This window comes from Daldinia vernicosa (genome assembly GCF_022497035.1).
Source record: "Daldinia vernicosa strain CBS 139.73 unplaced genomic scaffold F5Y00scaffold_33, whole genome shotgun sequence".
NCBI lineage: Eukaryota > Fungi > Ascomycota > Sordariomycetes > Xylariales > Hypoxylaceae > Daldinia > Daldinia vernicosa.
Genome location: NW_025953949.1, coordinates 344536 through 371465, shown reverse-complemented (window position 1 = coordinate 371465; position 26930 = coordinate 344536). Strand labels below are relative to the sequence as shown.

The 26930-nt window shown below is 46.7% G+C and overlaps 4 protein-coding genes across 4 annotated transcripts; 3 read left to right on the top strand and 1 right to left on the bottom strand.

The window, feature by feature from the left end:
- Window positions 1-3744: 3744 nt before the first annotated feature.
- Window positions 3745-6110, top strand: F5Y00DRAFT_116968 (PLP-dependent transferase). Its single transcript, XM_048003985.1, has 4 exons — window positions 3745-3966; window positions 4016-5155; window positions 5223-5349; window positions 5435-6110. The coding sequence occupies exons 1-4, from the start codon at window positions 3885-3887 to the stop codon at window positions 5748-5750; spliced, it is 1665 nt and encodes a 554-aa protein (XP_047863530.1). The 5' UTR covers window positions 3745-3884; the 3' UTR covers window positions 5751-6110.
- A 9609-nt stretch (window positions 6111-15719) lies between these two features.
- On the top strand, window positions 15720-17164 carry F5Y00DRAFT_271107 (uncharacterized protein; the record flags this gene model as incomplete). Its single annotated transcript, XM_048012736.1, has 4 exons — window positions 15720-15821; window positions 16000-16090; window positions 16166-16495; window positions 16563-17164. The coding sequence occupies 4 exons, from the start codon at window positions 15720-15722 to the stop codon at window positions 17138-17140; spliced, it is 1101 nt and encodes a 366-aa protein (XP_047863529.1). The 3' UTR covers window positions 17141-17164.
- A 1454-nt stretch (window positions 17165-18618) lies between these two features.
- On the bottom strand, window positions 18619-20004 carry F5Y00DRAFT_241231 (uncharacterized protein). Its single transcript, XM_048008351.1, has 3 exons — window positions 19773-20004; window positions 19518-19585; window positions 18619-19306 (listed from the first exon to the last, which is right to left on the bottom strand). The coding sequence occupies exons 1-3, from the start codon at window positions 19779-19781 to the stop codon at window positions 18973-18975; spliced, it is 411 nt and encodes a 136-aa protein (XP_047863528.1). The 5' UTR covers window positions 19782-20004; the 3' UTR covers window positions 18619-18972.
- Window positions 20005-21786: 1782 nt separating this feature from the next.
- F5Y00DRAFT_116894 (uncharacterized protein) lies at window positions 21787-25889 on the top strand. The gene has a single exon (XM_048003984.1). The coding sequence runs from the start codon at window positions 22260-22262 to the stop codon at window positions 25701-25703; it is 3444 nt and encodes a 1147-aa protein (XP_047863527.1). The 5' UTR covers window positions 21787-22259; the 3' UTR covers window positions 25704-25889.
- The last annotated feature ends 1041 nt before the right edge of the window (window positions 25890-26930 follow it).

The window sequence follows — 26930 nt, the reverse complement described above, 5'->3', positions numbered from 1 at the left end:
TTACTTGTGATACTACATATAGAGAGAATATGAATCATGATATACATATATTCGTGCCTGATGACATATCCCCTATCATTGGCTAGGAGAATTTAGCGCGTGGCTTTCAGCTTCAGTGTGGTATGTGTACCGATACTTGTATGGATTCGAAGTCGCCATAGGTGGCGCCCTAGGGACAGCAGCTGGCTGGTCGTCTGCAAGGCTGAGCACGTCCTCACCTGAATCGCATGCGTCTAAGAATAAGGTGAATGGGGTTGTATTCATTGCCACGAGGTTCGGGTAGAACGGCGTAGGGGAGGCTGTACGAGTCCTACCAGGTATGCAAGAAAGACCGGCCTTTAGTCTGGGTGGTTCAGGAACCGTTTCCCGACCTCTGATAGGCCTCGAGGCAAACAGCTTATCGACTAGCAGTTCCAAAAATGGATATGACTTATCGGATCAGTCTGTGATAGGCATCGTTCGTCCGAAAATGGGAGATCTTCGCACTCACACATGACGTTGTGCTCGCCAAGACCGGGTGCGTCCTCCAGACACACACAGATCTAGCGCCGATGCAGCCCATTCCTAAGGGTCTAGCCTTCCTCCTTACATACGGGAAGCTGTCCCAGGCTTTCCAGCCCGCGAGGACGCAGGAGATCTGACCCTAATGCAATGCGCGGTATGAGCCGGGGTAAGCTGATTAGGAGGGTAGGTCTGCAGCTGTCAGGACCCGGGTGAGGTCTCCAATGAGACGTACTATCATGATTTAGATCTTCGTAGCGATTAGATCTATGTTGAATGTTGCGATTATTTCGCCGAACTTCACTCGGGGATTCGTGCGAGGGTTGTGATATCCATCCCCGAATATGTAGTCTGGTCTGGGGTAACTGACCTGAATCTTTGGGAGAACACTAACAAAAGATAGGCTGATAATGGGTCAATGGGTATATATTCATAATTGATATAGTCTCTTCGTCAAGAGACCTGTCAATAGGAGGCCTGACTTGGATACAGTATAAGTTAGATAAGTTAGATAGTTCAGCAGCTGAGAGAGAGAGAGAGCGCGCGAACGAGGGAGGTGATGTCAGCCAGTTACAAAAAGAGCTCTGCTCGGGTTACGACTTAAAGTCCGTTATACGCACGGAATCATCACGACAGGGTTCAACAAATCCCGGTTGCACCCTTAGACATTACAGATTTTTCATCCGCGTTTCCGAAGAGGGTGCGCTATCGGGTTTGAATATGCGGCGACACGAAGGTACTTCGTTTGGAGCTGATAAAGTAGGGGATCGGTTTTGAGGGTGTCTTTGTGTAAGAAAGCAAATGCGAGATGTGGTCTAACTATGATTAACAGAACCTTCGTTTCATTGCAGCTGGGTTGTGATGCAACACACCTGCAGCGCAAATCGAGGCTAAGCTTCTGAATAACGAACCTAACGAACCCAACTCAGCCACAGGATAGCTCGATTCGCCCGAATCATTCAAGATTTGTCCGCCTATCACGACACTAGCATGTTAAAAAATCAGTCAAGTCAGTCAAGTTGGGGCGTATTGGAGATAGGTGCGTGACCCGACGGTAGTTGACTTGAAAGTATGCGACGCTCCGGACCTTAAAACGGAACAAAATGTAAAGTCTCAGATTGCGATAGGCGCTTATAGCTTTCATGGTTGGAGCTGGTTCAGCGCGGATCTTGTTAGGCTCTGTCATTGGTTAAAGCTGGGTGTGCTTCGAGCCTCGTGGGCAAATATTGTCAAGGGGTTTGTATTATAGAGTTGTTAAATTGGTGATTCCCGGGGGGGCTGCATGACTTGGGAATGACAAAAAGAAAAAAAAAAAAAAAAGTCTTCCTAAAGAAACAACATAAACAAGTTCTCTAATGATTAATGATTTGGAGGCTTGCGACTTGCGACTTGCGTTCCTGGGAATCTCTCTTGTCTCTCGAGTATGAGGTACCATTATCTGGTACCTACTTGGGGCTTGTTGATAGTTGGGTCAGCAACAATGATACAATATAACAATGATGAACAGCAAGGATAGATGGAAATTAATACATGGTAACACTATTTGTTACCAGATCCATGGCCTTGGCGGGCTTAGCATTGGGACCGTCATCAAACCGCCTCAATTTTTTATTTTGTTATTCCTCCAACTCCATGTCGACTCCTATCCGTCGCAGTCCGTCGTCTGAACTTTGAAACTTTTTTTTTCGGTTCTAACTCGTTACGTTCTCCGCAAGACTCTTTTCGTACGAGATGAGATTGTAGCTGTGGAGAGTGAGATGTCCAGGGGTCTCTCGAGTCTAGACGCATATACTTGCAGAACTTGTAGGACTTGCAGAAAGTTGTGCCCTATGACGCACACCCTCCAGTTCTGAGGTCGGCGACCACTTTCTCGCAAAGCAGCAGGGATCTACTCTCTCTTCACGCTACAGAACAACTACGTACCTCGAATACTCCCTCACGGCATACAAGCATACAAGGCAAACTGGGGTTGGGATCGATTCGAGAGGTCGATGACAGCTGCAGCTAACCCGCCTCGAGTACAACTGCTCGCAGCTCTTGGCCGTAACTTCGCGGCAAGCATGCCACCCCCTCTGTCATGATTGGGCTGGAGTTCGTTCAGATACCGAGGCCGTTGCACTCGTTATTCTCCCCGCAACGCTTGCCTGAAAGAGGCGCTCGACCTATCCAGACGCACGAAAGAGGACAGAACGGCGGAACTACCGCCAAATAGGATGACTTCCTATCTGAACCCATGTCTTTCGTGTCTTAGACGACCCTTGTAAGTCATAATGGTGTCTGCATACTGCATACTTACATGACTCTGCCGCGATCGGTAGGCATGTTTGTTCCGCCAGAGCCTCTTCCAGTGCCTAAGTTCTGAGGCCAATTTGGACATCGTCCCAACTCGAGCTTTTCCCATCACAGACGAACGGCAATTAGAAAAGTAGCCTTATCAAGTAGGTACCTACACATCTAGTACCGCACCCAGTACGCCATGGTTCCACATCGCGAAGCGGACTGCATTGCTCGAGCGAACCGTCCCAATCATACGGCCTTCTCTATCCCTTTTGCATCTGACACTTGCGCCTCTTACACTTTTGGTCAAGGTACGTAGGGTCCACTAGCTTACGCGAACCGTCCTTCTCCAAACCTCGTCAAGGAAGACATCAAACTATACTTCTCTCACCAACGTCCCCTCTCCGGGAAAATTCTGCAAGTGTGCAAACTACCTAGCCTAGTAGCATCCAAAGACAGCTACTTTTGGAGACGAAACTCGGTACGTATCGGCATCGTCGCTCCTAAAAGGGAAAAGGTCAGGTGTGTCAGACCAAATCGAGGATCCAATAATCTCTACCAGTCTCTCATCATCAGATGTGCGTCAAGTATCCCTGAGGGAACCGTCTACAGCTACGATGTGTCACTAGATCGCGGTCCCTAGCGTACGATGTGCTGCGCCTACTGTTTCCTTATCGACTCGCCAAGATGTCTGTCGTCCGGTCATCCGCTTGTGCTAGGCTCTTCAAGTTTCCAGCATGGCATACAGCCAATGGTCGACACTAGAGTCGCTCTCGCACGCCGCGCCACCACTCCGTTGCTGACCTTTCTCGACGAGAAGATGTAGGGCGGATATCACCCCACGCTTCCTACCCATGCTTCCCGCTATGGACCCCATGAGTGGCGGAAGAGGAGGTGGAGGTTGAGTATAAGATGCTCCGTCTGGAACCGGTGTTGTTGGATGATGGCCCCTAGGAAGACGCAACACAAACATTGGAACAGGAATTCTCCATTGCTACGATCTCGAGAACACTTATTATCCTAAGTGTCTCCTCTCTCCATCTTCAAGCATTTTCTCTAGTATATCAACGAGGTTCAAGCACCTATCAACTTACATTAGGTACCCAATGCCACTCCTCACCATGTCGAAAGGGTATAACAGTGACGTGGAAGCGTTGCGTCAAAAGGAGTATCCTCATATGAATGATGGTACGTTTTCTGGTTGGGATCACTTGTGCCCCAGCTTACCTATAATCAGGAGTCTATTTGGACCATAGCGGAGCGACTATATATGCGAAATCTACTGTCGATTCGTTTTGCGCAAAAATGACCACCAACTTATACGGAAATCCTCACTCAGAGAACTCACCAGCTAAGCTTTCCGGTGATGTTGTTGACCAGGTTCGGGAGAAGACGCTCAACTTCCTTGGCGCAAGTCCGGAGCACTTCGACTTGATTTTTGTGGCAAACGCTACCGCAGCTATCAAGCTCGTCGCTGATTGCTTCAGAGATCTCTCCGAGAAGACTAGCGATAGGAGGTTCTGGTATGGGTATCATAAAGATGCGCATACAAGTATTGTAGGGGTCAGGGAACTCACATACGGGCAATCTTACTGCTTCCATAACGATCAGGAGGTGGAGGGATGGCTCCGTTCCCCTGAGTCGAGTTACCTTAACCGCCACCATCTCGGTGGCCTGGGGCTGTTTGCCTATCCTGGACAGTCCAACATGTCTGGTAGAAGGCTGCCCCTATCATGGCCGGGGATTCTGCGCCAATCAGAATCCTTACAGAACACTTACTCTCTTCTCGATGCCGCAGCACTAGCCATGACATATCCCATGGAAAACATCTTCCGGGATGTTAACCAGGCGCCGGACTTCACTTGTCTGTCCCTATATAAAATCTTTGGCTTTCCGGATATCGGGGCATTGGTCGTCCGAAAGGAGTCAGGTCACATTCTAACCCTAAGGAAGTATTTCGGTGGAGGGACTGTTTCCATGGTTGCTACATTCGGCGAGAATTGGCATCGGTCAAAAGGTCTCCAAGCGCCCACCTATAAGCTCCACGAAGGCCTCGAAGACGGGACGCTGCCGTTCCACAACATTCTCGCGCTAGGCGAGGCTATTGATGTGCACAAGAGACTATATGGTTCAATGAGCCGAATTTCGGATCATACTTCCTACCTCATCTCTAGATTGTTCCGAGGTCTGCTCACTTTACGCCACTCCAACGGCCGGCCACTTTGCCGTATCTATAACGAAAATAGCGACTTCGAAGATTCGACAAAGCAAGGCTCAGCCATTGCTTTCAACATCTTACGGGCGAGTGGGCATCATGTCCCTTACTCTGATGTTGAGCGTTCTGCCAATTCTGCGGGCATCTACATAAGGTCCGGAGGTAAGTTTATTTATAACCCCCTGACGTTGATACGCCCGGTGTTAGTCGGTTCAGCTAATCCTACTAGGCGTCTGCAATCCTGGTGGCATATTCACAGCTCTTGGCTACGAACCGTGGATGACGGAGCGTGCTCTATCGGCTGGACATCATTGTGGCTCACATGGCATAAGCATCATCCATAGGCTTCCCACAGGGTACGCTACAACTGACCTTTCGTCTTACCCTCCCTCGCGCAATCCCTTGTTTGCTACTATATACTAATACATCATGGTTATACAGTATCGTACGTGCAAGTCTCGGGGCTATGTCAACGAAGCAAGACGTAGACACTTTTCTGGATTTCCTACGCACTACATTTCTCGAAGATGATCAGGATTGGGCACCCTCGACTCAGACGACTGTTCGCTCCCCGCGAGCCGAAGCCTTCGCCTTTGACCTTCCCGTTAATTACACGACGAGTAACTTTCCCGATGTACGAGAGGTTCCACGCCCGCGCCCTGCCCTGCACCATTTCACATCAGCCCCTGAAGCCACACCAAGGGTAAATCCGCTTGCGATGCATGACTTGATCCACGGCCTCGCTGCTGTGAAGTAAAATACGAGACGATTGGCTGGAGTTGGTTTCCTAGGCGCTTATATTTCCTGGAGAAATATTGTCAGGCTTCCTTGTACGCGTGCCATATTTGTCCGGCACTCGCATTCTTCGGTTGATTAGTTGGAGTAATGGAGTATTCTGGCTTGTCCGTGATCGGGTCAAGGGGTTGTATAGTGGCACATGTACTTGGTTAGGAGATGATAATATTTTTGACCGTCTATGAATCCAGACAGATCTATCTCCTTTGCCCGATTCTAGTTGCGTTACTCATCATAGCTACAAAGGGTGTGCACACCATTTCAACATGGTCCTCGGGTTTAAAAATGAGGGAGGACCTTAACTAGGAACATAATATTACACGCATTATTAATAGGCATCGTAATACTTCCTTTGATTTTAACTGGTCTGACCGAGTCTTGTGCTCTTAACCCACCAACCCCATATCAGGGACCTATATTAGGTTAGGTACCCAGACAGCGACTACAACCTTTTGCTCATCATACCGAGTGTCAATAAAGCCACAGCAATTTTAACTTCTTTACTACCCCTGGTAACTATGGTTAATATATTCAGTATCCCCCTACTTGCTGCTGCTTCCAATAATTTTCTCTCACCGGTATAGTAACGATCTAACTATGAGGCATGCAATGCTGAAAATATCGGCAATCGGTGGTGTTTATTGCATAGTGGCGCGTGTTATGTCAGATCTTAAGCCATCTATTCCGAAGTCCAATAGATTTGCGGCATTGTATCTCGTTTCCGCCCTGGCGGTGCCGTGTATGCAATCAATATGCGCACCCCGCGAAAAAGGACCTTATTTAAGACCTCGTTATATATAGGTAACCAATATATACGGGGGTCTACCCGTGCAAGTACCGCATCCTTTTCCGCCCGGGAAGGATGCTATTGCATATATGACGCCCTCAGTGTGACCTCGAGTAGAAAGTTGAAGACAGCAGAGGCATAGAGACTTCGCCACGACACATTCCTAGAGGATAGTTGAACTCTCCACCCCATTTGTCAGACTCAAGACGGTACCTGATCTATCCATATCTAGATGATGGCTCATAAGCTACCTGCGTAGGAGGTGACTATGCAATATGTACGGAAGATAACGTAGCATCGAAGAGTTAGATCGCTGGACGCGGCGGGTAGCAATACAAGGGTGAGGCGCAAGATAAACAAAGTTACGCAGTTTTCATGCACGTTACTTTCGAGCGTTTGGTCTGTCGAACGTTGGACTATCTCAAATCCTTCCGCTGTATTCCCCGATATCTCGCTTTATACTCCATTCTCTATGGCTGATAAGCTGCGCCGCAGTGGTTTTATTGTTCCTTTTTTTTTAACCTTACCCCAACGACATCCGTAACGGCATAATTCACGATTGACATTACCTTGAGCCGGCAAATTTAGATATGGCAGATTGCTTATATTTCTGTGGCACGATGGCGCATCTATAAAGCGCCAAGTCTGGCAGTCCTGCTTTGTGTAGCCGGGGCCGGAGCCCGGTCACCGGAGGTGATCTCTCCGTATAAGATGCCACGATGTTCGAAAATACAGTAATCAGATGACGACACCCCTCTTTTTAGTTCAAATAAGACTGGACCCGGAATGCAGGACATGTCGCAATATTGGGAGTAACCGTATAGTACTAAGTTGTGGTCGAACCATATTGACGACAGGCTCGGTAAACACGGTAGTTGCCCTATGTTCGAGTGTCCGTTTAAGGCGATTTGGATACACAATATTTCCTTTCATAGGTCTGAAAGCATGATGCTATACCCCTTTAGTCCTTCGTAACCTTTTCATCTTGCGAATCGCGGCTACTCTTTCCCAATCAAGGGTTTCAGTCTCTGGTTGAAAGGGAAGCCTTATTGGAAGTACCCAGTTCAACCACCAAAGAAACATAGCCGCATCGTGAACCACTATTAATGGGTTTATAGCTACCTCTAAGAATATATTACCTACGACCTCGATCGTCTCGCGTGATGTTGCAGCCACGTAGCACGGAGGAAAGGAGCCGAGCTTCAAGAACCTAAGACGGCCTATTCAAAGCCTACCAGAAGGTCACATGCCGTGCTAAAACTGGAGCTATCAATAGTCTACGACGGGTAGATAGACCTCGAACTTGAAAGACATCTCCTCTTGGTCGAAATATCAAAAAGGGGCCGAGTATAATTATCTACTAAAGGACATTGTCAATGAGTCTAGCCTTTTCGCTATTCAGAAGCAGATGTAGATCGGGATTTATGATCAGGGAAGGCAGCATAGAAACCGATTGGCCTGTACCTACTTAGCGACTATAGGTACGAGTTATAAAGTTGTTTAGGGCGATATATACTGATGAGTTCCATTCATGCCGAGATAAGAGCTCTTAAAGCCTCTGGAGAATATGTGCTGGTCCTGGTAGTGAGTTAGTATGATTGTAAGTTTATAACTTAGGTCATATAAAAGAAGTTGGCTCCTAATATTCTATCTGCGTTTCTAATGGAGCCGACTTACTTTCGCGGGTTTCATAACGTAAGAAAAATATGAGTTCTTCAACACTCTTCCAGCACTGTGTCAGGGTGGCTATAGGGGTCTATCTATTATATATAAGAGGCGCGAAGCGCCCTCGTCAGAGGATAAAAGGTTAGGCGTTACTAAGTTCAATACAATTATTACTTGGTGTACCTACCCTAGACATTCACTCTATGCATGATTCACCTCGCTAGGGCATCTAATCCTGACACACTGGGACATAGCCTACCCGGCAATATGAGATTATTCAATAACTTCCAACTTCTTAAAATCCCCGCGCCTTCTATGATGGGTAGAAGTTATGTTCTTTTATTGAGATAATGCCTAGATTTTGAGTAAAGCGTATGGGGTAGGCAAGCCTGTGTTACTCGGCATAGACTGTTGAGAGTTAGGGGCACTAAAAAGGGGTAACCGCTAAGTAGCAGGTTCTTGTAAAGGACACATCCCTTTCCCCGACCTTTAGAAAGGATATGAGTTATGGAAGACTCTATTGCTTCTGGTTACATACTCGATGCCATTCTTGCCCTCTTATTCTGCGCACTCATATACAGTAGGCAGACCCCTTACCCAACATAGAAGACGCAATAGAGAATCAATTTCCATCAAACCTCTAACCTAGGTAGGTACACACAGATACCTACCTAGGTATGAAAGTTATAAGAAAATCAACTTAGACCAAATAAACTTTAAGACACCTTATATATAAGATATTCATCACAACATTGTCTCATAAATTCATACCGACCAATCACTCATTCATAGTTGAGACAATGTCTGATACTACCATCTCTTATATGTACCTACTTCTTAAACTCCCCGGATAGCTGGATGGACTAATACCGTAGTTAGTCTACGGTTCGCGCTGTATCGTATCGTTATATATCACTCGTGCTCTAACATATAACTTACAGCTTCTCTATCGGTTACTACCTACCTACCTAAGGCATATTGTCTCATTTTAAAAGATAACTACCCAGGTAGCCAGACCATTATAAGGGCTATCCTGAAATCACCTAGGCGGTTATAGTAAAGAGTCTATAACCATCTTAGTACTTCAATCTCAGATGAGTTTGTAATACTTGACGTGTCGTTTTGAAAGACCGATTCAGAGTGAATCTTATCTGCACTCGACATGTAATGAGATCTCATCGTATGCAAGATTACGCTTGTTCGGATCGGGTACATAGTCTAGTAGGTTTAGGTCTAGTTTTTGTTGAGGGGGCGTAGCCATCTCAGGGGCTGGGATTTAGGAGCGTGCTTAGAGAGGAAGACCGAGCGGCAACCACCCACTAGGTAAACATATCGCGGAACTGGAATAACTATAAAATGTTCTAAGATTCGCGATACTTGGTAAAAGTTCAAACCATTCATTTTTATAATTGCATTACCTCAGGCAACCTGAATATATACACGTAGAGAAATAGCTGTGATTGAATAAATATTCTTTCAATTTCACATCGCACTGATATGATGTAGACCCTGCTTCTTGAGTCGATCAACGAGTGTTTTATTTGATGAAACTGATCGTCTAGCCACGTAGCTTAGAATCCCTGAGACTCATGATGTCTTCGGCTACAGTCTCATATTTTTTTTCTCTTTCTAGCCATAAATACGGTAAACTCATGCTTGTGCTAGTTGTTGCAAGGGGTATAGATCGTAAATATTAGGAAGTGATGTGAAAAGCATGACTTTTAAGCGCCATGTCTCTAGGAGGTAGCCGTGCCAAGTTCAGGCCCATGTGATACATCAATGCTTTTTTTTTCGCACTGACTGGAGAAAGCCGCTGGTATTCTCCATTATGCAGAATGGTGGGGGTGCAATACGATCTCGCCTTTCGCTACCAATTAGGAATTCCAGACTGCCCAGAGATGGCTGACGTTGAAGAATGCTTATGGAAGACATAGTGGGTAAAAGGGCATAGGCTTTACATACTAAGCGTGAATTTATCATAGCATATTAATCTTAAGCGCTTGGGAAGGATGAAAGCCACGGCGGGCATGTAAGACATGGCCGCTTTACACGTGGCCACCGGAGCCGCGTAAGTCTAGTTTATGTGCGAGAAAGAGGCTCATGGTATATCTCCAAGAAGCCCAAGACATTGGCTTGCAATTCAAGCTGAACCGACTTCAATCTGGGCGTAAGGAAGGATTTCGCAACTTGGGAGTTTCACCGAGAGGTGTAGATGTTACCAGAAGCGATTCAATAGATTCGTACTGTATAGTGTATTCAGGATGCGCTCCACCTTATTCAGTAATCCTGATCGTAACCTGCGATTCGTTCGATGGCGTTCTATACGCAAGTTTCAGAGAAACTTCGCCACCTCGTCAGTCTAGTTGGAGGAATGCCGATGTAGCGAGAGAGAAGGCTTCCAAAGCTTACTGTGGACAAGGAAGTGGATGGTACTATTTCCTGCTCGGCACGATTTCTCTCAGAGTAAAACCCTGACCACTCCGGCGCCTTATGTGACACGGAATATCAAGTTTGTCAATTCAACCCGATTCATAAGCAGGTTACCCGTACTAATAAGATTGCTACTATGATATGACCATATCGAGAAGAGCGGAGTTACTTTGGGAGATGTCGACGTCTAAAGCGAGGCGGCGAAATAGTTAATATGTCCTTGTTAACGCCACTCGCAAATAACACCGAGACCCGCGATATACTGATCTCTATTGGTCTAATCAGCCTTAATTTTTACTGAAGAGCTTTGGCATGGGAACATTATCCCTTAATCCCAGTAAAGATCTTAGGCGCTAAGGTTATGCATAATTTATAGTCTACTAGGAGCAATACTATATTATGTCTCTTGTCTAATCCGCCAACGGCAACTGGTCAAAGAAGCGAGACGACAATATTGAAGAGGCATTCTTCCTGTATAATGAGCGCACAGGAAAAGCTAAGGCCGGGCCGCTCACCGATTTTCCGAACGTTAGGGGTAGCAGATATATGAGTCCAAGGGGAATTGAGCTTTTATGGTATTCTGGCTAAAAGGAGATCAAACAAAAGAACAGTAATCAAATATGCGGTTAGTTGGACTCATAGACTAAGTGATGGTTATTGCTGACATGAAATATCTCTCGAAACTCCCGCCGGCCCCGGGAAAGTTGAGTCAATAACCTCCAGACGCCCTTCTCATGTATCAAGATTTACGACTTCACAATGCATGTGATGTGTACGGACCCGAGTCGGTGGACATATGATCAGTCAAGTTTGTCCTGCTGGGTACCTTTGGCCACTAAGAGAAAACTACAGTGTAAATGGAGAAGGCGATGGCTTAAGGCTAAACAATGCATTGCGTCTCCGGGCGCTACTGGGGCATGATAAGAAAAGAGTACTGGGGTTGTGGTTGGCGTGCCTGGTGATGAAACATGAGGAATCACAATGATCGTTTAGAAGGGGAAAAAAAAAATACAAAGGCTCTCTGGGCTTGTGCGGATAGCGTAAGAATAATCCCTGTAACTCGCGATGAGTGGACGGTCAACCTGGTACATTGCATCAGGGAGTGAGTCGGGGATTGATCTTCTTTTTTTCGAGCATGAATTCTGATTTCCTAATGTGGTTCTATGCACCTCATAAGATGCATATCATATGTCGTCTGAGGTCAGCTGTGTCAACTTATCACATGGCCTAAGTATCAAGTCGACAGCGAAACCAACAAAGGTAGACTCTAGGCTCAGATTGCGGCCCGCTCCTAGACTGGATCCTGCTCTATTCTCACGTTGCATATGTAATGTCACCCCATTTGAGAATTACAATTCATTTTATTGGATATTTCGGCCCAAGTATAAGACGTTATAACGGCCATTTAAGCCATCGAAGAGAAAATAGTGAAGGCGTCGCGAGGGAAACGTACGTACCTAGCTAGGTTAACTACCTGTGTACATGATGGAAAGTAGTTTCTATTGTAGCTCCACCTCGTCCCAAGTAAAACCCCTGTCGATATTCCAAAAGTTCCCGATGCTATGGTGAATGGTAAAAAGAAAATGACTTTCTATGAGCTGGTTCGGCTTCAGGTTAAGTTTGATTTACTCGAAGCCACATACTTGTGAATAGCTTGATAAATGAGTGCCAGTCAATAGTGCCTAGGTATTGGTTCATCTTACTGCAGGAATATGAAGACTATCACCTAGTCATGGGTCTAACGACATAAATCTCCCAATCCTAGTCGCACATCATTTTTGATCGACAGCCGCTGTGAAGGTGCAATGCTAGTCTAAAGCATGAATAAAACGCATCTTCCGTAAAGGAAGCAAGTTCATCCTATCTTGTTCGGCTGAAAGGCTTATACCTATTGATTTTCTGGAAATATTGCTAACTTTGGCAAACAGGTTATTATGAAGAGGCCCTCTACGATTTAAGCCGCACTTTAGTTTAAGTAACCTAGTCCCTCGGGTCGTCTATTAGACGCAAGTCGATAGTGTCGATAAGTGAATGAGAAAACCTAAGAGGCTATTTCTGCAGCGTGTCAAAAGGGGGTTGGCAATAAGGGAGGGAAGTAAATAGATTGGACCTATGTGCATCTGGACTGCTGCAATATTAACGTGTCGTGCTGTTGTATTTTATAGCGTTACATTATCCGAAAGACTAAGATCCCGATCTCCCCAAATCTTCACCAGCCATTTTACCGGGCTGCTGGAATTGATGAGTAGGAGCTAGTATTAACCTGACTTAACATAAAAGCAATATTTCTTTACGTCTACGATCGTACGTCGGTGTGTATTGGATGGCTTAAAAATGTCTTTTGGATGTCTCTCACGGGGGTAAGGAATTTTAGCAATGAGACATATATATTAGTATCGTCGCCTTCATCTTATTAAGTTGGATGAGTGAATGTGCGATGTCATCCCAACATTAGGTAGCTAAAGTACCCCCCCCCCCGTGGTTTTCAGGGGTAAACGTCATCGTGAGCTTAATTCGTAGCAGCATTTAATGTGACGTAAAAAAAATCGGACGTATAAAAAACAACTCGAGACTCAAAAACCAGACGGTTGAAGTTACAAGTGAAGAATATCGGGAACGTACCCGAGTCACAACGGTATGGCTGTAATCTATAGCCGCCGTTGCGAAAATGGATTTCGTACGTCCGAGTCAGCCTTAACGGTTTGGGGGATTTCCCCTGATTTTGACCCAAGATCGGTGTCTCCCTGTACTCCCTCAAGGTTAACGGCCTCCATTTCACATTAGCGACTAAGGCAGAGTTGGTAACTGCATCGTGGTGCAAGTCATTTTAGAGTGATGGCATTGGCTCTTATGTAACAAGAGGGTGTCACTACTTTCAGGTTATCGTTCCATTCGTTCCATTCGTGGTTTGCTGCCCTTCTAGTGCCGGGGACAAGGATTACATGCAGAAAAGCACAGGGCAGTAACTTAAAGCTACCGAGGTTAGGTAGGTAGTCGAATAACTAACTACATACCTAGCTCGCTAGATGAGGATGCTGTAGATAATGCTATATGAGAAGGGGAAGAAAAAAAGAAGAAAAATTTGGCAACCAAGGACGATTACGGGTTCGGATAGAACTGACTGCTCCCGGTAATCCCTGTTATCCCCCCTCAAATCCCAGAATACCGTTTGCATAATCCCAGAAAACTGGTTGAACCGCTCCGTTGTGATGTTGCCGCTCGAATAACATGTTACTTCTCTTATTAGAGATCTGCGCTTCGCTCAATCCATATACTTGTTAGAAGATCTAGCGTATAAAATATCTACTCTTCGGGTCAACTATGGCATAGCTCTCTCGCGGCACTGCGTATCCCGTTCATTAACGCCCTAGTACATTTTACACTGCATTACATTCCCCCCTTAACTTTAGAGCTACAGCCTATGGAAAGTACCTATTGGCTATTATGGGAATATTCGTAATAATTCAAATAGTACTTACATCATACGAATAGCAATCTATGCTCGTCGGAGGCACTTCTGGCGCATAGCAAGTCGGTTAATCCCCTTGGATACAGGGTTGTCTGATCCAATGTCGAAGGTTGAAGTAGAGACAGCCGACTAGTGGATTCTGAGATAGTATTCGCCTCATATTTGACGTCGAGGCGAAAGGATAATAGGGATTTTCAACTCCAAGTTCCAGATAGCGCCGCCTTTTGCCAGTATCTTAGTTGGGACTCGACGTTCCTTTTTTCTTTAATCATGCGTGGGTCGATATAGGCGTATTAAATTATCTTTTTTCTTTTCTTTTCCTGCTCTCGTCATCAATTTTAGCCCCGGCGGCCTTTTTATGCCATTGTTTTCGTTACGGGAAAAACAAGTAGCGAGGTCGCCTGCATATCTTATAGCTTAGATCCTGTCCCTTTCCTGCACGCAGATCGTCTTGATCCTCCAGCCACTCACCGGTAGCTCCTAGTTTCTGATATATGCTCAGCATCTGCCCCGGACAGATCCTCTTTCATGGTTGTTTCCGGTGCCGGACTCAGACTATCACCCCCCTTCTGGCGTTATCCGTTCACACCGAGAGAAGAACGACGAAAATTTTGCTAACTTTCCTGGCTTGGGAAACATAGGCCATCCCCTGTGGTGAAATTTCTAGAAGCCGCGGGCCGTGCTCACGTTCGGTCATAGCTCTAGCTTCAAAAGGGTGGCGTTCAGCTATATCCGTCCTCCCGATCACATCTTCGTTAATCCCCATCAACCCGGTGAGATCTTCAGAATCTCCTAGGCTTACCATAAGGCTAAACGCAAATGCTACAAGAGAATCACAATCCTTGGCTATAGCTCAACCGACCGCCCCCTTTCTATCCTGGAGATAGGACGTTAGGCTGTGTGTTGCAACTGATACTCTAGGCACTGTCGGGGATACCCATTTGGTCTATATGTACAGGAGTCTCAGGTACTAGAATTGGAGCCGTGAGGACCAAGCTTCCCGATCCAGATATCTGTTGGATCCTTGTTCCCAACCTAAGGGGTTCCTCTAGGCATAGGCAGGTGACAAGGTGCGGGCATCTATATGTGCTGTCCTACCACGCACTCTACATGCTCTGTTAAGCAATACTAACGCGGTGGTTCTTGGATGAGAACTAGGTTGCTTTTATGGTCGGATTGCATATCTGGTTTCAAGGCCATAAGAAAATTTACGAACTCGATTGGCCCGTTCCTTGTTTCCTCTCCACCATACCATATTCTGCTAGCCACTGTTACCATATTTCGGTTTATGGCGGCCCCGAAGAGTGATTAAGAAGATCGAACCGAAACCTGAAGGCTGCCATCTACCATCCACCGTCAAGATACCTAGCGGGTGGAAAGCCACAGTGCAGAAGCCGGCCGCCCCCAATCCAAAGAGAAGGGTTGCTCAAAGCGGCTTACTTCTTAGCTTCTCATGTTGGAGAGTCACGTTGAGTGTAAGTATCCGCCGATAATCTCTTCAGCACAGATATATCTGAAGAGTTCGTAGCTACTCGAGCATATAACATATCCTCAGTCCGTCCAAATTCATGATAAGTATTATGTCTTGTCATTCCGCGTCCTCGCACGAGGGCTCTGAGATGGATGCGCCACAAGTTAGCTACATGGATAGACGTTTAACACCGACAAGTTCCGTCCCAGAGGTAAGACTTACCTATCAGCATCCAACCCAGCACACGCCTCCGCTTTCACCCCCTCCGCTACCCCCCCGTCTACAATTAGCCCAGAGCAACTAGTTACCCCCCAACCAAACAACAGAAAATCCCATTTGAAAAACATAAGCTGAAAAGACCCATCTCGACTCCTAACTTGAGACCGCAGGGGGAAAACGAAGCCGATCATGGTCCGCTCGACCTTCCCAACGAGAGAAGGAGGAACAGGCTCGGGTACCATCGATCAACGGTCGCATGTGGTAAGTGGTTATCGCATCAAGCAGCGGCCAGCTCAAAGGAAGGTTCGTATGAGTGTTAAGTATAAATCGGTATAGGACATTGTCGGAAAAGGAAGATCAGGTGTAAGAAGCCTGAGGTAAAAGATCTCCTGAACCGATGTGAGAGTTGTATCAATCTCAAGAAGCCCTGCGTATATGCCGCAGTAAATCCACAAGCACCACCACACACGATAACACATCGGCCAAGAAGAATGTCGATTGGGTCTAACCCTACGTCACCATCCACATCTCCCGGGATGGTAATGGGTCATATCGTAGAAGGGCAATCGAATCCGACCTACCACCAGCTTACAGCAATGCCATCGATGCCAAATATAGGGCAACAACCAGTAGAAGCTGGTGAAGATGAGACGTATTCTATCAGGAGTACGTGTAATATGAACCTTTCTTTAAGGACTTACGGCTATGAGCCGTTTGCTAACAAGCAGAGAAGTTCCATCGACTACACCTAGTAGCCGGTCGTTTAGCTATGGGCAAGTAGCAAGTGGTTGGATGTCGACTGATGCGGATGCCAGCGCCGAGACGGCGCCAGGGGCCACGAACACTCCCTGGACGACATTTCCCCACGATGTGCCCGAGACCACGGGATTCTCCCAATATGCCTCCCACGTATCGACATGGCCGACGAATTCACTCGGTATAAATAGAATGGATACCGAGACGCACCTTGATGATACATGGCGTCCGTATCCATCAGGCGCTAGATCGATGTCATTCAACAGCCACCAATCCGGGCAATTTGATTCCTCGTCGACAAGACCATACGATCGTGTACAATCACCGAGCGCAACCGACATCATGCCAGAAGCGAGCTTGGTCGCTCAGGGGTCTCTTTCTGCTGGTGCCACGCCTCATCTAGCATACGATGTATGGCAACAGCAATACCAATATCCTAGACCCAACGAAGACTATGGCGGATGGTATGAGAACGGTGACCATGCCGCTGGAGCACACGTCTCGTCTAACGAGGATCCCTCTCAAGTCAGAGACGTCTATTATAGCCAACGATGACTAGGACTCGATCGCAGCATGGTGCGAAGTGGCAGACTACTCGCAATATTCTTGCTGCGTATTCCCCACCGCAGTATTGCATTCTGCCGTCGTCTGAAGTTGACTTTCTCATATAAATCAAGTTATTTAAATTTCCCTTTTGTGTGTTGATGGACGAAATCGACAGTTCCTATTTCGAAATGTAAAGAATGCCTAGATAAAACAGGAAAGGGACAGGAACATAAAGGAAAATATGCGAATCGGAAAGGGGCTGAGCAATGGTTTCAATCCGGTACAAGGATATGTGGCATATTTATCGCATGGTGGGATCGACATATATATACGCCTTGTGAGACTGAGTTAACGGCAATCAACCCTTCGACGGGAACTAATCGAAAAACTCGTCCTACTATCATATCGGCCTCAACTAGCCAAGTAATATACACACCATCGCTGGATATGCTTAAACGGCGGCGTCAAGCATTGATTGGCCCATAGAAAAGAAACTACCCACCAATATTTCATTGTCGACTTTCCGCACGGATGAAACGCAGCTATTTTCGAAGAACATATTGGACTACCGGGCAAGCATATGATCGTCCCCTCGCTAACCTACGGTATTTGCCGGAGTACGCCAATTGATGTAGGAATAGGATACAATAAGAATAGATCTTTTGTTATGGGTAAAGGAATCTTTTATATAAGAAGCTGGAAGAACCGGAGGGAGGCGGTTAACTTTTCGCGTTTGAGAGGTAGGACCTAGCCTGGGGTAAGCGATCCCAATAAGATCTCAACCAACCCTTGCGCTGCCGGTAGTGGGTATTCGGTAACCGATGCGGCTGCCCGTCTGGTTATCCCTTGAAAACGTCCCGGCCCGGAGCATGTACTCAGTTCACGGGCGTGACCAGGTCGTAAGCTGCTTGTTACGGATCCTAAGGTCGGAGGAGGCGCCTAAGGTTAGGCGAAGGCTTTACTTTTTTTTTACGCAGTGCCGAAGAGCATGTCTCGCTCTAATATCTAACGGTGTTGTTATTCGTCGGTTGGCTCTCCCCTCTTCGTTAGCTATATATAGTATGGCCTAGGTAACTGGAAATTTTCGCGAAGGGCGGATCGCGCAAAAATGGCCTTCGGATGGGGGGGAGATGGGTATTTGTGAGGCTAGAGCGTTTTGCATTCTTTGGGTTCTTGGTAATAAAAGTACGAGTGTGTTCTTTGATTTCCTAGACCCCCTTACCTACTACATATCTGTACTCAATTGGGAGTATCAACACTCTCAGTAGATAACTACCCATAGCATTTGCTAGGACGCCTTGAATGTGTATATGTCAATTAAAATGCATCGTCATGTTAGAACATACCAAATGTGACATTAGCAGAGCATACTCAGCCTACAGACACCGTAAAAGATTATTACCCGACTGTGGATAAGTTAATTACCACACAGCTGGCATTGACTCGGGATGTAAAGGCTGTAACCAGTAACACAGCCTGGATACGTCTGGGGGTTTGGCGAGATTACTCGTTACTCGTTACACAATACCTAACACAAAGCGAAACTCACTTCGGCGTCGTCGTGCCTAGGATGTCTTAGATGCACAACAAATATCCCTTATGGATGCTCCATTATTTTATATGTCGTGTGCTCTACCATAATAGTTGCGTAAGCTGACGTTACCTACGCCGTTGTACAACACCTCAGTCTAGCATACTCCCACCGAAACAACCGAAGGCCGACGACTATCTACTTTAAGAGGTGTTACTAATCCTGGAAGCCTATTGTAAATGATAGCTAGCAAATGATACAGGGTTCCGTTTCGAGCTTCAAGACTCTGTAGGTTTCCGGCCACCATTCTTCACGCCTCCAGTTGCCAAGTTAGAACCATTAGACCAACATAAGCTCCGATACTTAGAGCGGTGAGAAGCAGAACACTATTACCACTGGTGCGGAACTTGCTCGTTACCTCACCATTGTTATCGGTCGAGATAAAAAATTGGGTGTTACCCTGGTACCGACGATATATGGAGCATAGCAAGACTGCTGCGCCATAAACGGCAAAGAGAGCGCCTATAGCATAGAATTCGGAGGTGAAGATCTTAAGTATGATCAGAGCAAAACTGAATTGCGAGAGAGCAGTCCGCATATATGCCCCTTCAAAGGTTCTCTGAGCAGCTCGGATCTCCACCAGCCTATGCGGAGTGAGGAATTGAGAGTTAGTTATGAGTTCTCGTCGTCTACGAGGTACACGTGAGGCTCGTACCCGCAGTCGGGTTCTAATGTAAATAACTACATGATACTGAGATCTTCCGTATAAGGTATCTAAGCGGGTAGAGTTGAGCCCCAACTCGGGGGATTCAGGGGTGGGTGGGTTCAGTTGATAGACGGGAGTGTTTGACGTACTCTTGGGTTGTAAGAATGACCGAACGGGCGCGGTGCTTTCGAAGATGAAGACGATCTTCTGGATTTGGCTAGAACATGGTAAGTCAATACCTAACTGGCTACATACATGCAACGATATGATATGTCAGGGGATGATATATTAGGGAAAGAATTTGCGTGGGATTACTTTGTTATTATAAGATGATACTAGTAAAAATACCTTCCTGTATACCGGGAGACCTTTCTTAAGGTAGCAAGAGGAACGAACTAACTTACCTGAAACATATTTCCTAGTATAACTTGGAATTATTTTTACTCCTCGTAGTGAGATTAACGTGCTTTTATCTTAATACTTCGCATTATGATATGGTGGTTAGGTGACGTCGATGGTACATAAGGAGGGCACGTACTATGTAAAAAGGTTAGGCGTTCGAGACTTGCCTTAAAGAATGGCGAATGGTGTTGTTGCGGGGGGAAGGGGGGCACTATGTCAGCCCCCCACCTCCATATTTCGGGACGGGAACTACGGGAAGGGAAGTCTTAGGGCAAACACGTGACCCTCCTCGGTTCTTTGCTTCTACTATTATGTAAGGTTGCTTGTTGCTTTTCGAATTTAGAACTCGTTGGATTTTAATCCAAAATCCTAACAAGTTTGATACGCCAATGATGCAACCTTTGCGGCACAGCGATATCTGCAAACTTACCTCCTAACACTAGCACTCAAAGATCCGGAGAGATCTTTGCAGAATCGGGGTAGTTCTCTATAAACGGCCGTGTTGCATCGCGGTTGCGCGGTAAAAAATACCAAATTCAGCGCTGTGCCGTTTTAATACCGACTTAACACTAACGTAGCAGCTTGTTCCATTTCCTTGGTTTCCTTAGTGTCATTGCACACTTACGCGCTTACATCGTTGCATCTCTATCGTTTGACACAAACCACGTCCCAGATCTCAGATTCAGTACATACCTAATCTAGTACTATACATACTTCGAAGACTCTGGAATCTATATGAACTCGGTCTCCATGTCCGCAATGCTCGCTTCTACATACACGTTGAAGACGGCTCCCCGGCAAATGCTGTTTGTGGTCACTTCTGCCTGACCTTGTTACACACCATCTTAATTTCTACTTCTAGGTAGATATGCCAGCGCAGTCGTGGCTGTGCTCTGCCATTTGCACTCTGGCACTCTACGCTCAATAGACAGCCGTGGATTTCACGCTACTGCAGGCTATCGAGGCAGGGACATCAATTAATCATATTCAATTGATTATATACCTACCTAGGTACCTATGCTAAAGGAACCTGAAGAAGTTCTTCCATTTCCTCCAAGCCTACCTATTAAGACGGTATAATTGCGATATGGGACGTGTCTGCTATACCACCAACCGTGGAGGCTCGTGCTACGGTAGCATTCACTAATCATTGTCTCTCCCAATGAGAGGATCGAGACAGTAGTTAGAGAATGTCTGATAGGTATTTTCCCAATGAGAATCCACGATGCGGCTGGAGCAACAGGGGGGTATCATCTTGATTCGTTCACCATGTCTAGCCTAGAATCTCGAGGGAAATGGCTCGTCTTGGATCTCGGTATGTTTTAGTTTACTGCCACAAACTCCACAGAGCACCGCCATATGTATGAATTGTTCAGGGCAGTACGGGTCAGCAAATGTCATCATTTTGACTTATAACAAGCCTCACCTGCATAGTACCCGTCTGTCATCTGAAGTGCCTTGCGATCTCGCTTGGTTGAATGGTACATATATCTATGCCATCTATGCAGCATGGTGGGCTCACAAGTGGGGTGCCCTGGGCTGAGAAGGAAGCGAAGAGTGCCTTACAACCCCTGTTCACTCAATAGGCAGAACGCCTCGACGGGCTGGCCATGACAGAATCACGGACAGGACCCAATCAAATGGCGCAAGATACTTTCGAAGGGGAGCCGCAGTAGTGCGCGCTCTCTATCATCAATGTACCTATCGATTCGCAAGAAAATTGCCTTGTCTACTTTGCCCATCGACGTAGACAAGTGTACTGCCCATCTCAGGTCACCTCATCCTCCATTTCCCAACTTCTCTGCCCCCTTTATCCCTAGTTATTCAGTCTCCAGTCTACAGTTCCCCCGGTCTACTGAAATACTAGATTCTTAAGCCTTCAATCACCAGTTTCCGTCATCTCTCCTCCCCTCATCCTTCCCCCTGGCTCTCCTTGTACTTTGCACGGCCCCCCCTTGCAATTCCATCGGCGCATGTTTCGATCAGATTGTCTTAGGCGGAGAAAAGAGGTCGCGCTAAGCTGGGGGTATTTCCATTTTGGCGCCGATTTCCGTTCAACTCCACTCTCACCTTAAGCGCCGCCGCCGCAGTATCGGCTTGCCGACTTAACATTCCCTCCCCAGCATTGTAACCACGACTCTACTAGATCCTCTTCTGATTTCTGAATCAAGCCTTTTGATATTCAATCGAGAACTAGGTCCATCAACCTAGATATTATACGTTTTTTCTTCTTCTTCTTATTTTTCGTATATCACCAATTACCCCGTGACATAGTTGAAGATAGTTGATCTTGAAGTCATTCCGTCGCATTTAGTTCGCAAGGCTCTGGCTCAGCCATCTTCACAATTGTCGTGCTCGCCGCTTATAGTATAGGAGGAACATGGTTTCCCCTTAACAACCAACATCTATCAAGAGCTGCGCGGTTCCAGTATTATCCGTTATCCTAATATATACTAGCCCTGGCTCACCCACATATCCTAATCCCAGCTATGACCATGAGTGCGGGATACACAGTTTCGCCTGCGTCGCTCGACCTTCGCGATCACCTCAGTGATCGTACACAGCAATCCCGCCGTGACGCTCACCACAGCTATAACTGCAATTACAACCATAACCAGAAGTGCCCCGTCACGCCTGTTGAGTCTCATCTATTGTCGCCGTATTCCTCCCACATTCAAAGCAACTCCGCGTCCCCTATAGCTAATCTCAACACCCCCGCGGACACCGTCTCCACCGACTTCTACCAGCCGAGCGAGTTCAGTAGCGAATTTGATGACCCATTTCTCGGGGTTGACTTCAACGACACCCAGGGTACATTGCCTCAATTCCTCGAAGGGTTCGACGGTATCCAGGAACCTATAGCCCATGTACCCATCCAAAGCAGTGTCACTAGAGATGCTATATATCCTCTAAGTCCTCATCAGACGCCTACCGTACCATTGACAGCGACTTTCGGTGGTAGTGTAGATACCAGCGCCGACTTGGCAAGTTCTACCGGATCTCAACATTTCGCAGATCAAGTTCAGCCCTTTACCAACTCCATTGATTCAAATCAATCCGCGCCTCAGCTAACGCCTGATACCAACGGTGGTAGCTTCTCGAGTGATGATAGCCTTGCATCGACTACGCTTGCTATGGCTACCCAAAGTCCTCGCGTTACCGTTTCCATGTGGAATCGGGACGAAGAAGCTCCAATACAAGGTATAGAGAGGTCCTTTATCGCGGGCGCCGAAAGCCCTCGAACTGTGCATGTTTCACAAAACTTGGCCGGCGATATGGCTGGCGAGAATACCAACGATACCACGGTGTCACGAGATGCACAAGGTAACTGGTTACCACAGTTTGCCGGAGGATATCGAGGTCTTGCTCCAGGAAACCGTCCTTCCGAAGAGATCCCAAGTCCTAATCAGCAAGCCACCCAAAGGGAACGCGCAGAGAAGAATAAAGAGGTTTTCGAATGGGTCTCCCGATCGGCTGGCGACCCGGGCAACGTCTCGGATGGTCTAGAAGGGCTTGCTAGCGGACGGGATTCGGGAGACGATAATATATCTCCCGCCGAAATTCCTTTAGGGAATACAACTGAGAACAAGTACATTCATGATCGGACATATTTTAATGTTGACGGACCAGGTGGGCCTATCACGCACGCTGATATTGATATGATGCGACAGTTCCCTACCTGGGGGGATGCGCCGGCAATTCATGCTATTCAATCCGGCTCCCAGTATCAGCCTGCAACATCACAAGCTGCTATCGAAAGGTTCAACCGGCAATGCCAGGATACCGACTCAATTGTCTCGAGAGCAGCCACCTGGGGGACGCGTCGGCGAAGCTTACCCAGCATCGTGGATATGGAGGAAATTCTCAGCGGAAATTTCTTCAAGAAGCTATCCATTAGTGGACACAGTCGCCGGCCAAGTTTCATGAAGAGGATTCCCAGCCTTGTGCGGAAGCCTAGCACTAGCCAGTTAAGGAAGCGTAAAGGAAGCAATGCTAGTGAAGTGCCGCCAGAGGATGCTGGAGAAAGTGAACGTCGAGAGTCAAAAGATACGTTGGCGCCGCCGTCGCGTACTTCTAGTTGGGGTATTAATAAGAAGCAGCCTCCTAGTTTAAATACCGCATTACTCGGGATGGCTACCGGGGCTGCTTCAATCGGGACGGCTCACATTCGGAGCGGTTCAATTAGTGCATCGGTGACTTCGCCGAAGAGTTCATTTGGTCCTCTCAGTATACCCTCCGTCAAAAATACTCTCAGGAGACCGAGGAGTAAGACGGAACTTCCGAAGAATTCTAACCCAGAATATTTCTCACACCCAAATCTCGTGGGGATGTTGAAAAAGCAAGGTGGCCCACCAGTTCCTTCACTGGCGGGGACGCGGTCGACAATAGAACAGGACGACGACGATGAAGAAGAAGATGATGATGAGGGGTTCGACGACGCCGACATAAAGACGGAGCCGAACAAATCGAAACACATCGAACCAACTTTCGTGGGTTTTCGAGAACATGTCCTTGATCAAAATCCAGGTCTTCCGAGTGAGAATGGATGGCTAGCCGACCGCATTGCGCATCAGATGGTTATACGCTATAAGCAACTTCAGACCGCGAAAATCAAGCATCTAAATCTGGTTCAACAGCAGAAGTGCCAGAGCGGAATACAATGCATTGATCTTGGTGGATCAGCTGTTCCCCTGGATAGCAGAGGCAACGAGCGAGGTCTTGATCCCCTATCAGCTCGACCAGGTTCTTCGGATGGCGACACTACGCCACTCGAAGGTGGTATTAGCTCGGAAAGTTTCCCCCAAGGTATCCCTATGCCTCCGACTTCGTCTCTTCCAGCAGAGTTCGAGTGCCAACTATGTTTCACGAGTAAAAAGTTCCAGAAACCTTCTGACTGGACCAAGCATGTCCACGAGGATGTCCAGCCATTCACATGCACCTGGGAGAAATGCTCCAATCCTAAGATGTTCAAAAGAAAAGCCGACTGGGTCCGTCATGAAAATGAAGGTCATCGTCATCTTGAGTGGTGGACATGCGACGTTGACGACTGCCGACACGTCTGCTACAGGCGTGACAATTTCTTACAGCATCTCGTTCGCGAGCATAAGTTCGCAGAGCCAAAAATCAAGACGAAAGCTGCCATCAAGAAGGCTGGCGGTGGTGACCGCACGTGGTCGAGAGTAGAGTCGTGTCATGTTGACACGTCGGAGAAGCCATCTAACGAGCCTTGCCGATTCTGTCGAAAGACATTCCCGACTTGGAAAAAACTCACGGTTCACTTAGCAAAGCATATGGAGCACCTCAGCCTTCCCGTCTTAGAAGTCGTCGCCAGGAAAGAACTAGATGCAGATACAATCATCAGCCCCGTGCAGGATCCGCCGCGTCCTAGTTTTCCAATACCCCCAGTAAAACAAGAGCCTCCAAGCTTTGGCCCAGAGAGTGGCAACACACCGGTTTCTGTGCCAATGCCAACAGGGCCGGCAGGGTATTCCCAAGACGACTTTAATAATTATAATATAGCCCGGATGCCCGTACAAAATCCCCTACAAAATAACTACTACAACCCACACTCAATAGCGCGGTCGTTTAACGAGATAACGCCCAATCAGGGGCCTAATATGATGATGCCCAATTACAACAACCCTCAACCTCCCCAACCTCCGTACCATGCGATGCCCGTCACCACAATGTCGTCCTACGATCAGCCTCCAAATGCCTACGTGAATTTGCAACCTCAGCCAGAAGGTTTAGAACCATTTCCTCAGTTCGACCTTAACCCTCTAGGAATTCAAGAGCCTACCGGGTCTTTATGCTATAGCAACCTTGCAGCTGGTAGTATCCAACCGGCCGAGCAGTATTCCAACCATGGAGGTTCCGTTTCGCCTTATCACCACTCACCTCTTCCAGGCCAAAACAACTTTTACAACTCGTGATTGAGAATCTATTCCTGTTTTGCAATGTACTTGGATGCCTCCTTATAACAGATACCTCTGACTTGGAGTTTGTAAGACGCCCTAAGACGATATCGGGTGTATTAAGAGAAATTCTATGCGGAATTTACAATATTCTATGGCGTTATTTGGACAATACTTATATATTTTCATTTCCTGGCCGAAGTGTGGTTGCCCAAATGGCTACCAGACTATCTTTTCCCAGATTATCACTGGTCCTACTTTATATCTTATATTTGTGGAACATGCATGGATAGACGAAGGTTGTCTTTGTTTTATTTGGGCTGCGTCCAGTGCTAGAAAAGATTTACGGTTATCGTTCAGTACGATATGATGGATGGATGAATGAATGAATGGGTGGACTAATGATGAACCTTTTAAGATATATGACAGCAGTGGAACGCGCACAAATGACTGACCTGATGAGATGGGGTTTTCTTTTCTTTCGTGTCATTAGGGTAGGGTGGTTTGGTGCGCTTTCTTCTAGATTTTCAATAGACGTTTCATTCACAATTCAGATACCTCGTTTCGTACCTTTTCAATATATATATATGCTCAAGAATTTGGCATGTTTAAAACTTTTGCGAAGGCTGGAGGCCTCTGTATTATCTAGACAAGGCGGGTCTCACATGTTACGAGCCATTCTTATTATCAATTTCAAAGCTTACCCACAACCAACTTTATCCAAATATGTCCCTCTAAAAGCACTCATTTATAAAAGATCTGATTCTCCCTTGCGTCTCAAATAGATGAGAACTTTGCTAGCTTCAGGAGCTTCATCTTTTCGAGTTGCGACGACTCAGAAATGATATTATGTTTCCGTCCTGAAAACTTAATAAGCCTAGAGTCTAGACACGATGGTGATTAAATTTGAACCCGATTTAGGACCCACGTTGGTCCTTGTGGGGGATTGCAGTTATTATATGCATGTATTCACTGCTGTATGTATTCACTGTTCTTGTAATAGCGTCGCTGGCGGTCCGGTCAACTAGTGTAACTAGCTCTTAATTAAGCGGTTCAATAACTGGGCCGTTTCGTAAGACGCCGCTTGCAGTCAGCAGATTATAAAAGGATCAAATACATATTAAAGGAAGAATGATTCGGATATATGAAGGCGTTGCCCTGAGAATATATTTAAAGTGGGAGGCTGATGGATTCTTTTGGCGCTCCCATCGGACATCATCGTGCATCGTGCATCGTGCGACATGG